Source organism: Molothrus ater, chromosome 20 (assembly GCF_012460135.2).
Source record: "Molothrus ater isolate BHLD 08-10-18 breed brown headed cowbird chromosome 20, BPBGC_Mater_1.1, whole genome shotgun sequence".
Lineage (NCBI taxonomy): Eukaryota > Metazoa > Chordata > Aves > Passeriformes > Icteridae > Molothrus > Molothrus ater.
In genome coordinates this window covers 9,419,759-9,434,371 of record NC_050497.2, presented here as the reverse complement: position 1 = coordinate 9,434,371, position 14,613 = coordinate 9,419,759, and the positions used below count along the sequence as shown (strand labels likewise).

The following is a 14,613-nucleotide window of genomic DNA, read 5'->3' as shown; positions in this document are numbered from 1 at the left end:
TATATATATATATATATATATATCTATCTAATATAATTGTAACATTTATAATATTATTTATATATAAATATATAAAAATAAATATTACATATTTATATATATAAATATATATAAATAAATATTATATATATTTATATATATAAATATATATTATATATATATATATATATATCTATTTTTAGAGTAACAAAATTTAAAAACCTGTAATTATTTTTCACTTACTACACGGTAAGAGAAGTCCAATGTCTGAGTGGTAGCCTGGAATTAATTGTAAAATTTTTAATGCAATGTGGAAAATACACTTAATTATAGTGGACTATATGAATATTCCAATTTTCAACTGGTCTGAAGAAGTTTATATAATAAACTTTCACTGATCTGAGGCATACAGCCCCAAAATTCCCAGATTTCTTCAGTTCTGCAGATGAACAGCACTAAAATGGTACTAAATTTCTCCAAAATCTTCTTTTTGGAGTGATGTCCTTGGAGAATCCCAGCACAGCTTCATCCCAAGGACGCTTGGCATGTCCTGACCCCCAAACCCATCCCCCTCAGCCACCTGCCTGTCCCTCAACTGCTGAAAGTTAATTACATTTAACCCCCTAATTAACTGCAAACCACTTAATTGGATAAGCAAGGCAGCTTAGTCCACATCCACAAGGACTGCTCCATTCCAGGGGTGGGACCAGCAGCAAATTCCCAGGAAAGTCAGCTCAGAGTGAACAGGAGACACCTCATTGTTGCTATATTTAAACAATAAATCAAATAAAATAGAAAGTGAGGGGGCTTGGGGTAGTCTGACACTGCTCCAGTCATCAGTTCTGGGATTTGTGGGGGGAAAAAAAAGCAAAAGGAATGGAAAATTCAAGTCCTGAGATCTCATTTCTGTCATTCTTACTTCAAATTGCAGCCCCAAACTCCAGAGATTTCTACACTCAACTCCCCAGTGCAGTGGAGACAAAAATCACCTTTATTTTCTTGGCACCCTCAGCCCTCCCAGTGTAGGTGAAGGCTTCCAAAGTAAATCAGTATTTTCCAAATTATTTTGGATTATATTGGCTTGAACTCTTCCCCCAGCTGAGAGCAGGATGAAAAATGGGACAAAACCACACCAAGTACAGATGCAAAGAGCACATGGAACACACAGACTGATGGACAGAGCTGGAAAGGCACAAATTGCACTTAAAGCACTTTAAAGATGTACAGTCTTGGATTTGTTAGGAAGAAACAGAGAGGCGTCCCAGACAGAGCTCCCACTTCCTCCTGCTGCCCAGGAAGCACAAGCAGAACCTCTGGGAGCAGCTGGAGGAGTTTTTATCCAGTCCTGCTTGTTTGGACAGAGCTGAGAGGGAACAACCCTGGCTCTAATCCTGGGGAAAACCAACCCAAACAAGCAGCTTAAGCTGCAGGATGCCAATTTAATTCCATTTACCTGCAGGGATCCCAGCCCTGGGGCTGAGGGAACAGGATTCCCACACATTTCCCTCATTTCAGGCATTCACACTGTGCTCTGCAAGGACAAAACCCCATTTTCTAAGCAGGGATTTTTAGAAGTTAGCAGGGTCCAGATCACCTTATTAGGATTTTAGGATTTTATTATGTCCTTATTAGGATTTTCTGTGCTTGGCAGGGAAAGGTTAAACATGAGGTCACTAAAACCAGTGAGAAATCCTCTGTATTCAGAATTTCATAAATTGAACCCAAACCTCAACAGTGACTAGAAAATTACCAAAATTCTGCCACTGAGTCACTGCACAGATCAAACGAACCCCAGCAGACAGATTCAAGAGTCAGATGAAACTGATCCTTAAACTATTTCCCATTTTTCTGAGAGTTTTTTGGTCCCACTGCAAGCTCTTGTCACAAAGTTCTTGCAGGTCCTTGCAGGTGAAGCTTTACCAAACAGAACAGCACATCTTTAAAGTGTATTAGTTCTTGGAGGGGATGAAGTGTCACACCAACAAAAGTACACATGAAATAAAAAGGAAATCAGTTAATGATTTTTATTAAACTTCAGTGTTTCATAAAATAAATATGGTTTATAATATCAAACAGTGAGAAATAAAGCACAAGCATGAAAAGCATGGTAACAAAAGTTCCACTCATGACGGTGTTTAATACTCAGCACTTTAGAAACCATAAAGCCTTTAATTATTTACAAGCAGCAAACTATCTAACATAATTTACAAAGTTGCAGCAGCCTAGTCAGGGAGTCCTGGAAGGGGAAAAACCACGGAGAGACTGCACTGGAAGACCTTCACTTTGCTCTAGCTAGCTTCACTTCATGCCATCCCCCAGCTCCCCTATGTACAATAACTCTCTGCACCTTCCATCATCTCCAAGGTCAAGAATCACTCTGGATTTAGAGATCTAGAGCTCAGTTCCTCTCGAGGACGGGCAGGGCCTTCTGCACTCGAGGGACACAAATTCAAGTAACACTTCAAAGAAAAGTAAACATGTGCAAACCCACGTCAGAACCTACAGGAGCTGCAGGTAGGAAGTGTCAAACCCAGGGAGCAGGAGCTCGTTAGCAGATTAAATTAATTAGGGAATAGCTACAGAAACCTGCTTGGGAACCAGATGGGGCCAAGAATGAGACATGGGAGTGGTTAAAAATAAAACCAAAAAACCAAAAAAAAAAAAAAAAGGAACTGCAAATGTACCCTGTTACCACAGACAAAAATTTAATCTGCTGAAACACAAAGACTTTTAAGGTCATAACTCAAGATTTAATATTTCAACATGAAAAGAAATCCAAGCCATTCGACTTATTTGGGCTTTTGAAACAAATGCAAATGTCTCTGTTTAAAAATTGCTTTCAAATGAGAAAAACAAATCAATATATATTAATATATCACCCAAAATAAAAAACGTAACACACTCTTCATTGTAGAGCATGCTGCTCATTCAGAATAAAGACAGGACAAAGAAAGTAGAATTACATTTCATGATGTAATAAAAACATTAAAATCTGTGATCATTAAGTGCACCATCGTACAGGAGTAGCGTGCTCAGAGTGGAAATGTTCTATACCTACCAGCATCCACCTTTATTAAAGCAAACAAATCTTTAGGACACTACCTGAAACTGAAATCAGTAATCACTGGGCTCCATTCAGCTTGCCTCAAGTTTCAGGCAGGCACATTCCAGCTAGTAGCACCTGTTATGCCTATTCATGATTGTATTCCAGAGATCTTTACATTTGTGAACAATTTTTTATATTTGTTTTTTTTTTTAGAAAAAGACTGGCTTTTTTTGCAATCCTTGCAATGCTTATCCTACACAGATCCTGCAAGTAAACTCTGTTCTGAGCAGCACAAGTTGGGGCTTTTATCAGAAATCTGAGAGCTGGACTTACGTTGGCAGTAGGTACAGTACAACAACTGGATGTATTCAACAGTTCCTCAAAAAGGATTGAAAGGAAGATTTCCCTAAAGACTGTTTAAAAAACCAAACCAAACCCAAAGCACTTCACCCAAGATCTGTTCAATCCTTCTGCCTAAGTTCGGAGCTTGCCAACTTTTAAGAATGCCAGGAAAAAGGAGGGAACGAGGTGGAGAGGAAAGAGAATTAAATTATTCCCAATTTGTACCGATGAAAAGCTTCAAGTAAAAGGAAATCCACTTGTTCAAGATCTTGCTACATGCACAGTCCCTCGTCAGCTGAAAGCCACAGTAGTTAGCATTGGGTGTAACAGCAGATTCATCATTCATAAAAAACACTGGCAACGTTCCTTCATCCTCAAGAACTTGCATCCACGGTTCTCTGTCCCGAAGCTTCTTAAAAAATGTCTATGGTCTGCACATTTCATACCAAACTGGAGGAAAATGGTAAACATGTCTTCTGTCAATGCAATCCCAGTGAGCCAACCTTCTCCCCAGGAGCTGGGTGTCATTTCCGAGTCTGGCCCTTCTTTGGCACCGCGGGTCGCTTGGCCTGCCACAAGTGGTTGTGGATGGTGAGAGCATCCACGCTCACAGACATGGTTTTGGCTGGGATCACGTTAAACTGTTTTCTGTCCGAGCTGTACTTATAGAGTTTATCAATCATTTTCTTGGTGATGCTCTTTGGCCCTGTCCCAGTGAGCTTGTAGATCTCCTCCGTGTCGGGGTAGTAGCAGTAAAGTGCTCGGAACTGGCAGCCGGCGTCGCGGAACAGGATGATGTAGTGGTTGGCATCACATTTCTCCAGCTCCTGCAGCAAAAACAACCAGGTACAGGGGCTGTTCACTGGGACAACCATGCCAAGCTTTAAGCTGAAGAGTTGCTCCTCTTACCAGAATTTTCCAGTCCCTTTATGAACCTAAAAGCAGAACTCTAAGTACAGAGTTCCCAGTAAATACACAGTAAATACGGGATCGTGTTTTCCATGGGGAAAGCAAAAAATGCTCTCGACAGCCACAGTATAGGAAATGGAATTCACACTGCACAGCAGTGGGGCTATGGAATCAGCATTACAGACCCATGTGATTGAGAGTGCATTAATAATTTTAATGTTTACCTCTAATATTGAGTTCTTATGTGGTTCATTCACTTTTCCAGCAAGACAGCAGTGAGATATAGCATTGTGAATAATGGGTTTGTTGGATTTGCTGCTGGGTTCCTTAAATAATTTTGGACCTAAGGAAGATAAAGAAGTCAAAATTATCTGCCTTACACTTATCAAAGCTAAGATTTTCATCCAAAGCAAAAAAAAAAAAAAAAACCTCATTATTTTTCTAGAATGACTTACTTTTAGAGATGTTAAACAGAACAAAATACAGTTGACAACTTCTCAGAAATAACATGAAACACATCACAGGTTTTCCTGACCTGGTATGCATAATAAATGAATAAAACAAACTAAACAAAAGCAACTAAACTAAAACAAAGCAGGCACCTGTGTATTCTGCCACTGAAGCAATAGAAGATGCTGTGGAAGCATTCTCCCAGTCTCTCTCTGTGTTTCTGCTGGGATTTCTGCTCAGAATGGGTAAGGACTCCATTGATTCAACTCTGGGAGGAAAATAAATAAAAAATTACATGCCAAGGTTTTGGGGTTTGGCCCTGTAATCTCACATAAATGCTGCTGTCCCTGAATGGAACAGAATATTCTCCCTTTTCCTCCCCAGAACAGTCAGATCCTCCTTGCTAGAAATCAAAGCAAAATTCTGACTCCTCTGGGAGAAACAAAACAAAATTACACGTTTGTAGCCACATAAACCAGATGAATTCAGCAATGCTGACTGTGCTGCTCTGCCAGTGAGGTGAAGCAAACAGCACTGAAGCCCAAATCTGTTTCATTGCCCGGGACAGAGAAACCCAAGAGAAGCTGGCTGTACCTCTGCGAGGGAGTGCCACCAGAGTGAACACTTTCAGGCTCAGTTGTTGCTGCTGAGGCCAAAGACAGACTGGAACCAGACTGAGCACTGCTCAAATTATCAGCTACAAAACAGGAGAGAAAATGTCAAACACATTTGGTGACAGCAGATTGGAAACTCAGAGGGAGCAAACAAAGCCAATCCTTACGTGTAGAAGAACACTTGGTGCCTGAATCACTGTAAGATTCCTCACGATGGACCGACTTTGGCCTGGGTTTTTTGGGCTTGGATTTGGGCTTCCCAAGCCCTTGCTCCTCCAAAATTTGCTGCTGTTTTTTCCTCAGATATTCTTGCTTGATAAGCTCTCGCCGAGCCTTCTCCTCTTCTTTCCGTATCCGGTCCTCCTCAGCTTTGCGGCTGCCACAGAACACAAGGACAGTGCATTCAGCATGGAGCAGCCTCCTGACCTTGAAATACAGAGAAATTCTTTGCTGTGCATCATTACCGAGCCTCATCCCTTTTCTGCTCCACCTCAGCCTCCAGCTGCTGCTTCCGCAGCCGCGCCTCCTCGGCCTTGCGCTGCTGTTTCAGGAGGAACGCCGCCCGTTTCTTGGCCAGCTCGTCCTCTGCTTTCTGTTCATCCTGAAAAACACAAAGGGATGGAAAATTTAAGGAATAGTGGACAGTATATTAAGCTGGACATCACAAGATTGCTGATGATTCCAGGAAAATCTGAAGAAAAACTATTACTTTTGGAAATCTTTCCATTTTTAGAATTGATGAGTGTGAATCAAATCCTCTTATTGTTCAAGAAAATATTAAGAGAGAGTTTTAGTGTTCCCTTATGTCTGTTAGGAGAAAAAAGGGGCTCATCTTACTCTGACTTGGTTTAAAATATCTTTAATTATCACAAAACCTTCTAGACCTGCAAAGTACAGTGCAGCTATGATGTGGGCCAGGATGGACGCCACAAATAATCCCAGTGAATGACAATCAGTCCAAATTAATCACACTACAAAGACCCCAAAAGTTAAATTCCCTGAGACTGAGACTAGTTTGACTTTCTTGAAAGAGGAATTAAAAGAGAAAGTATTATGTCAGCACATTTGTGGTACTGACAATAATCATTGCTAAGCACAAATTAGGACACTAAATGTTTTGAGAGCTGATCTCTCTCTTTTTCCAGAAGTAATTGTTTTCCACTGCAGCTTTTTTATATTCAAATATTGCAACCAATTAGGGCTGTGCTCCATCAGGAGCCTGGGAAACACCAGTTCTAATGCTGGGTGAGTGTGTAACAGGAACCAAAGAGAGAAAGGTAACACATTTACCTTGAAGAAAAAACCCACACCAGACTTCTGATCACCTTCACTAATCATATCCGTGGAGCTATCCTGGTTTTCAAGTTCTCCTTCATCTGGAGCTTTTAAATCAGACAAATCTACTTCAATGAGATTGGCCTTGCTTCGCAGGGGCTCATCCACTGGGACATTTTCTTTTCCTGAGCCATCAGAAGAATTCAACCCTGTTTCCTTGAAGCTGCTATTCACCTCTTTGCTCATTTCAGACAGAATATTTGCATCTTTGGAGGTGGAAAGAACAAGTGCCCTTTGATTGCTCTCATCATGAAGTCTATAGGTATCAAAGAAACACTTCTCTTGGGAACCACTCCCATGGTCAGGGCTGCTTTCCAGTCCCACTTCTGTGGGTGTCTTTGCCAAGCTATTGGGTGGGAAAGGTCTCAAATGTGGAAGGTTTTCTAGGCTGGGAGTTGGGGTTTTAACACGTGCTGAGTTCTGCTGCCTGTCCTTAGGGACTTTCAGCTCTGAAGGCCTTCCTGGCCGGGGAGTCCTTCCTTGGCCGAGGCGCGGCGGCTTCCGCAGGCTGTTCATTCCAGTTGGAGACAGGGGCTCAACAAAATGAATTGAAGGTTTCACCTTTTGGTCCTGAGAGTTACTTCTGGTTCCTGGGGATGGCACTGTTGGAGATTTCATGAGCAGCTCCTGCTGCTGGGATATCTTTAAGATGGCCTGCTGCAGGGTGCTGATTGTTTCATTCAGCTTCTCGATGGAAAGATCACATTCATTTATATCTGCTTCAGTCACGTTGTCTTCTAGGAGGGCAACAGAAATAATTTTACTTTTTTCCAGATCGTGTATAGCAGCAGGGTCTTTTGGTTTGTGTTGTTCAGCAAAAGCCAGGCTTTCCTGCATTTTTTTTGCTACTTCTTGAGAATCATTGAGCATTTCTTCTCTCTCCTCCTCTTTCACAAGAAACTCCTCAGATTTGGAACCCAAAGAAACTTCATCTAAATCTTCCCCATTGTGCCGGGAATATTCTTTCGCAAAATGTTCTGGTTTAAGAGGTTGTGGACCATCAGGAGACTTCCCTTTTTTAACAACATGCAGGAAAGCTGCCTTGCCCAATTTTAGTCTCTGCCTTGCTGATAAGGCTTCCATCTTCTTCTTCTGAGCCTCTATGGCCCTGCGCTTCTCTTCCAGCTGCATGTGGAGCTGCACCAGCTCTGAAGCTAAAAGATTCACATTGTCTTTGTTCTGCCTGTTGGGGCTCTGCTCTCGCTTCTGTTTCCACGTGGTCAGTGGTGCTGGGCAGCTTTCTGACCCATCTGGGGTGGTTTTTTGGGAGCTGCTGGTGCTGGACTTGGTCTCGTAGCTGTTGAGCCTCTGCAGCTTCCTCTCTGCAAAGCTGGTCATGCGGACACTGCCGCTGGCCATGGACACGCTGCTCACCTGGGAGATGGTGCTCAGGCAGGGGCTGGAGCGCCCGCTGGCATCGTCCTTGTCCTCGTGCTCCTTCACCTTCATGTCCTCCTGCAGCTTGGCAGACTCCTCCTCACCAATGTACTTAGTGACTATAGGATGGTTGTCTATGGCCACCAAATCCTGGTCAGCATCTTCCATGTCCAGGAGATCTGGCTCTGAGTCTTGTCTCACCATGGTCCAGGTTGTATCCTGAACGTGCAGGCCAAGACCTTTCCCATAACTCACATTGACTTTACTTGTTACCTCATCATCAGCTTTAGCAGCATGAAGAAAGAATCCTCCAGTGGATAGCTCCTGAGAGGAAGGATCTAAACTGCTACTAGCCAAAGGTCTGGAAGCTTCTATACCTGCTTCCCCCAGGGCCATTGCATCTGCAGGACTGGCATCTGCAACTGGAGTGAAATCAGAGCTAGAAATGGGAGTAAAAGTCCTATTGAGGTCATGCTCACCATGACTGCTCGCGGCTTTCTTGCGGATCAAAGACAAGTGTCCTTCATTTAACCTCTTGGTTACAAAACTCCTCTGTTTCCCCTCCCCACACTCATCCTCTTTATTGATGACCTGTTTTTCCTTGGCTGGTTTCAGGACTGCAGGCATTAAAGGCTCCAGGTAAAAACTCTCAGCTTTGCTGTCCGCAGGGTCACTGTTTGTTTTTGGAGACCACGCTGTGGCCACTAGGCTGGGCACCCTGGCTGCTGCATTCTGCACCTCAGGGTCACCACGGTTTGGCCTTTCTTCAGATCTGATGATGGCAATGAGCTCTTCATCTTCATCCTCCATTTCTACATTGTTCAGCAAACTCTTCCCATTAGCTTTCACCGATGGAGGGTGGGGCTGATTTTTGGGGGTTACATTGACAATGTTGGAAGCAAGACTGTCCTTGCTGATGGACCTGGCCAGGCTAATGCTGTCACCAGAGCCAGGGTCCACATCAGTACTGGCAGAATGATGAAGAGCAAATGGTGTTGGCTGAGACAGAGGCCTAAAAAAGATAAGAAGAATCTACTGACACTCAAGCACGACAAGGTACAATTTGTTGAAATAAAGACCATGATACAGAGAGCTAAAATAGTTGTTTTATTTTTAAAATGCATCCTGTACCACGAGTGACCAGCAATACCAAGCAGCAACTTCAGAAACTTCCATTTTCAAGAGCACTTGCTGAAAATCACGGCTAACAAATTTTCAATTGCAAATCTAAAATCAGTCAGCTCTGAAAGTGCACATAAGGAGAAAACAAAATTAAGTGACTGTCAGTGCAGTTCTAGGGCAGTGATACCACATTACCACAATCAAATTGTCCCAGTATCATTTCCTCAAGCAATGCTGTAACAAATAATTACCTGGGTTTCTTCTCTGGCCATGCCAGAACTGCCCCTCGTGGCTGCCCATCAACGCGGGTAAGAGAATTCGAACGATGCCGATGGCCTGAGAAGGTTTTTAATTGGTAATAGTTTAGAAATGCTCTTTAAACCAGCACATTTGCCTCATTTAATAGCAAACAGAAACAGAGTCAACTCCTTCCCCAACAGATGGCAGCAGAAAACAGATTTGCTGCAGCTGCCACCAGACACAGTCAAAGCCCGAAAAAAATTAAAATCCACTGAAACTCAACATGCTCACCCACTTGTGTTACTGCAGATTAATTCAATTCTGAATCATTTACAGAAATTACCTTATATTTTAATTAATTATTTTATTGACATTGACAGTCATTGTTTGTTGAAAGGCAAATTCAAGGCAGACTTACCAGGACTGTCTTCTCCCTGTAAAGATTTTTGTTGCTTTTGCCTCAAAGGCAGCAGTGGATGGGAAGGGCTGAAGGCAGGGCTTCCTCCTTTGCCACTAATTCAGAAAGGTAAAAATTCATACTTACTACAAAGAATTTTTTTTCTATAATCAGAAGAAATATCAAATTGCAAAGTCACACTGATAAGTTACCCTCATCCTCTTTAAAACATAATGAATTTTTAAGAAGTTCCTTAAAAAGAAGTTTTTCACATGTAACTATACAAAAGAAAACCTATTACCTGAAATTAAACTAAGTTTCTAAATGCAGTAGATTTAAGACAATGCTTATGTAAATAGTAAATTCAAGTCTAAGCAAAGGCTGAAATAACTTAGAGGTCACTATAAAATTTATGTCAGCTGAAAACTCTTTTCATTAATCACATCAGATCATGCTGAAGTTTGTTTTCACAGAACCCCAGAATAGTTTGGGTTGGAAGGGACCTTGAAGACTGTCCAGTTCCATGGACACCTTCCACAAGAGCAGCTTGCTCCAAGCAAGACCCTGGGCAGCTTTGGAGTCCCTCTGGGGACTCTAAGGTCACCCATTTTGTGGCAAAATGACAGCATTCAGCAGCACAAATCCCCAGATTATCCAAACAGAGGCACAAAGAGAAGGTGGAACAAGATGAAGACACACTCACAGGTAGTCAGGCTCCTCGGGGTGCAGGTAGTACCTGCTGCAGGCCTCAGGGGCTGCCTGGGCTGGGGGCTGCAGCTCTGCTGGGCTGGGGCTGGCAGGAGTGGCCAGGAAGCTGCGCTTGGTGGCGTTGGAGATGGGGACAGGGGGCCGGCTGCTCTTCTGCTGCATCACTGCCTTGACTGGCACAGAGGGACAGCATCAGCACCACGCAGGGGCCAGGGAGGGGCAAGCAGCACAGGAAGCTCTCACATTGCACAGGGTAGAAGGGAAACTTTGTCTACACTGTAAGCTGAAGTACTGATCTTAATTTAAAATATCTGTCTTCCGGTGAGCGTGATGAAAGTTACAAATTAATACATTAATTAGTGGGTTTAGGGGGGGAAATTATATGTTCAAAAATTATCCATCCAAAAAAATTAGAACTCAAGTGGATCTAGGACTAATTTTCCTTCTACTTTACTGCTTTTCAAAGATCCCCAGCAAGAATAAATCTTGGGGAGAAATAAACCTTCTAAGGAAACACCACCAGGCAACAGTTTCACTGCAATGTAAGTATTTTCTAAATAACAGGCTATCAGTTATCTGTGGTCACAAACTTACCATCCTTTATTTCCTGGATATCTCTTGGTTGTACAAAGTCTGGTTTGACATTCTCAAACCACCAGAAGAGTTCTGCAATGAACACCATGACATTAGGCTGAAACAGGAAAAAAAAAAAAATTACACCTCACATTAACAAAACACTCCTGATTTACCCACATTTTATTGAAAAATCCATCTTTTCTTGTGTTTCTTACCTTTAAAACCAAAGGAGCATACAACATGTCCTCCAAGGTGAGGTAAAAGCATTTGTTTAGGTACTCATTTGAGAATTCTCTCAAGAGCTGAATGTTATAGAGGCTGTCTGCAATTGATGTCACCTCCTTCAAACAGATATCTGGGAAGAGGAAAGGGCTGCGTAAGTTCTGGCACTTTCCCAAGGGATCACCCTTCCACCCCCAGCTCACAGAAACATTAAATACAGGAACTTCACAGACTCTACAGCAGCCCTGGATATTTACTGGCTACCAGTGACATTTCTCTACCTGCTCAGTGCCAGAGGGACAGGAAAAGGAGGAAGAAAACCACAGAGAGCAGTATCAGTTCTGCATTCATTTTTGAATCCACAGGGGATTCTGTCTATCACAGCCACAGAAAAGGTAAACAGGCTACAGAGAACACACATAATGACAAAATACAAAAGCAATTAAAATCAGACATCTTGATTTGCATATAATAAAGGGTTACTCCTAGGATTCAGAGTGCTGGTTCCTTCTGAAAACACTCAGGAGCTCTGCAAGGTACAACATATCTGAGAATTTAAAAACCAATAGGAAATGTTGATTTGCAGAAGTTAATGCAACAAGGACATTGATTTATTAAAAAAACATTTTCTGGGGAAGAGAACTCAAGTTTTGCAATGCCCAAGAGTGACAATTTCTGCAGATTGAGAGAAACTATTTCATAATCTAGATTTTTAAAATGCCAAGTTATGCCAAGAAAAAAAAGAGAATTATCAGCTAGCACTGGGGGACATGTACTCCATTTTTATGGCAATGAAACCAAGCTCAGTTATTTAAGCAAAGAAAGCCACATCATCTAAAACTGGAAAAGAAAGGATTCTTTTGTGGCTCATAAGATACAGAACACAGTCTTCTAAATACAGTAAGTAAAAAAATCAATATCCAAGAGAGATTCTTTTTAAAATGCAGATTCCATATGTGACCTGTCTCCAACCTGCCATACTCCACTACCTATTAAATGTGCTGCATTTTAAATTTTTCATGTATTTCTAGTTCAGCTTTCAAAGCCTGAAAGCCTTTTATTCCTTTGATTCCCTCAAAACCTTTATTACATACCATCTAGTTTCATTTGCTCTGGACAATAATAGTGAATCACAGCTAGAAGAGCAGCACCATCACTACCATCCTTCATCAGATCTTCCAGCACAGGGAAATAGGGTAACTGCCTGCTGGAGAGGTGGTCCCTTCTGTAACGCACCTACAGAGAGAAACAAGGGTTCACATCATGCTGAAGAGGCTAAAAGACAAAAAAAAAACCCCAAAAAAGTAAGGAAAAAGGAATCTGTGTTAAGCATTGAAAACTCTTTTCGCTGGATCCTTTCTGCCATTCTGCCCCAAGTCAAAGCCAGCTGGCAAAGTTGTGCTTTTCTCCCTGTGGAAGCCAATTCTGAAGGAAATGGTGTTTGCTCTTAATCCTAGAATGGTTTGGGTTGGAAGGGACCTTAAAGATCACCTAACCCAGCCCCCTTGCACTAGGGCAGCTGGCTCACCTGCCATTCAGTCTCCTCATGGCCAGGAGCAATCTGTGCTGCTGGATTCCTCACTTCTCTCACACATTTTAACTTATTATAAATCAATTTAACTCAAAACCCTTCCCCACAGATGCATGAATGCAGCAGATCCGAGGAAAGAGACATGGGGAACTACATGAGAACACTTAAAGCTTGGGAGAAACAAAACACAGCAAAAATAATTCTGAGGGGCTGGTGATCTCTCATACCTTACCCACATCCATGGGTTTGCTGCTGTGCCCACAGACAGCAAAGTTCTCTCAGAGGGAACCAGAGCATGGCACATCTGTGTGCAACACAGGTGTTGTGCAAAAATAAAAACCACCTTTTTCAAAATAGTCAGAGAGAAGGAGGCCTTGACATCCCCAGCAAAACTCCCCTTGATTTACTACAGATCAAAATCAAGCTCTGGTGCAAACCACCCTGCAGCCCTCAGGGAATCTGGAGCTGCCAAAGCCAGTCAGCTGAAGAACAAATCTTGGCATTGCTTCTTGCAAGTTTTGCAAGTTCCAGGCTTGCTGTTTCCTGAGCATCCACACACTATGGGAGGCTGTGTCTAAAGTGAGCAGCAAAGCAGGTGGGAAAGCAAAAGCAGAATGCACTGCAGGGCCTGGCAGAAAGAGCTGGCAGTGCTGGGAAAACATCCCTTGGACACTTCAGGGCACTGAGAGCACGGGGACTGAACAGAATCTCTTGTCTGCTCTGCAGACACACCAATCACACACTGAGTCATCAGAGGAAAGCTGGGTTTTACCAACATCCTACACATCCCAGGCCAGCCTGGGAAAGCTCTACACATACACACATTCCTAGGTGTCAGTTTAGGATGGCACAGGCTGTGAAAAAATCTGTTCAGAGCAATGAAGATCACTTGGAGCAATGAGAACCAGTTTCTTCTCTTTATTTTGCATATGCTACCCCAAGTTTCCCAAGGAACTCAAAGCTATCTCTGCATGCTAATGCTATTTTTCCTGTCCTTTTCCCAGGGGCAAATTGGGTTTTTCCCCAGCCTGGAGCACTCCACGAAGATGGAATGGGATGGGAATCATACTGTACCACACGAGCATATTCCACTGGCTCCAGCATGCAGTGAGATAGGGCATGCATCAGATCAGGCTTACAGAGAGAAACAGTGAGATATAGGATGGTGATTATTCAAACAAGAAACAAATCAAAGGCATCAGCAACATCCATTATGCACTAGAAATGTGGTTGTTAAGTCTGGCAGAGTAAGTGTGCACACCAAGGGAAATTGGTTAGCTTGAAAGGGTCAGCATTTATCCACTTAAAGTAAGCATATTAAAAAAAAAACCTTCAGAAATTCTTTTTCAACTTTAATTCCTCCTGTAGTTAAAGTAGATAAAAAAATATTTCTTTTCCAATAGGCTTAAATGGAATTTAAATCAATGACAGTCAATACCAAGAACTAAAATCTGTAAAGATTCCTTGTTTCTTTTGGCTTTAGTGAAAAACCCCACAAATTTATCAAAGAGGGTTTTTATGGATTTAATTACTTTTTTTTTTTTCTCAGCTGTTATTCTCTTAACCCTCCAGTCTTTTACACTGAAAATTCTGAATTCTTCCTTATTTTCTAAGGCAAGTGTTGTGGTTTGTAACCCTCCTGTCCATGCATACAGTGAATGACATTTGTATGCAGTAACTGCAGAAACAGTGCTACTGAAATAGAGATTATTCTATTCCAACCAAACAAAAATCACAAAATAAAAAAGCACAGAATTGACAGAAC

The 14,613-nt window shown here is 42.1% G+C and overlaps 1 protein-coding gene across 3 annotated transcripts in view; it reads right to left on the bottom strand.

Annotated features, from left to right (window-relative positions):
* Positions 1 to 1,989: 1,989 nt before the first annotated feature.
* CAMSAP1 (calmodulin regulated spectrin associated protein 1) overlaps positions 1,990 to 14,613 on the bottom strand; it is a 32,753-nt gene continuing 20,129 nt past the window's right edge. For all 3 annotated transcript variants that reach the window (XM_054516921.1, XM_036393669.2, XM_036393672.2), the window contains 13 exons: positions 12,412 to 12,553; positions 11,311 to 11,450; positions 11,114 to 11,210; positions 10,515 to 10,692; positions 9,833 to 9,927; positions 9,426 to 9,510; positions 6,631 to 9,064; positions 5,805 to 5,941; positions 5,508 to 5,716; positions 5,321 to 5,423; positions 4,879 to 4,994; positions 4,501 to 4,619; positions 1,990 to 4,194 (listed from right to left, as the gene is read on the bottom strand). In XM_054516921.1, the coding sequence (XP_054372896.1) occupies positions 3,892 to 4,194; positions 4,501 to 4,619; positions 4,879 to 4,994; positions 5,321 to 5,423; positions 5,508 to 5,716; positions 5,805 to 5,941; positions 6,631 to 9,064; positions 9,426 to 9,510; positions 9,833 to 9,927; positions 10,515 to 10,692; positions 11,114 to 11,210; positions 11,311 to 11,450; positions 12,412 to 12,553 (4,158 nt within the window). In that variant the 3' untranslated portion in view covers positions 1,990 to 3,891. The remainder of the gene's footprint in view (positions 4,195 to 4,500; positions 4,620 to 4,878; positions 4,995 to 5,320; positions 5,424 to 5,507; positions 5,717 to 5,804; positions 5,942 to 6,630; positions 9,065 to 9,425; positions 9,511 to 9,832; positions 9,928 to 10,514; positions 10,693 to 11,113; positions 11,211 to 11,310; positions 11,451 to 12,411; positions 12,554 to 14,613) is intronic.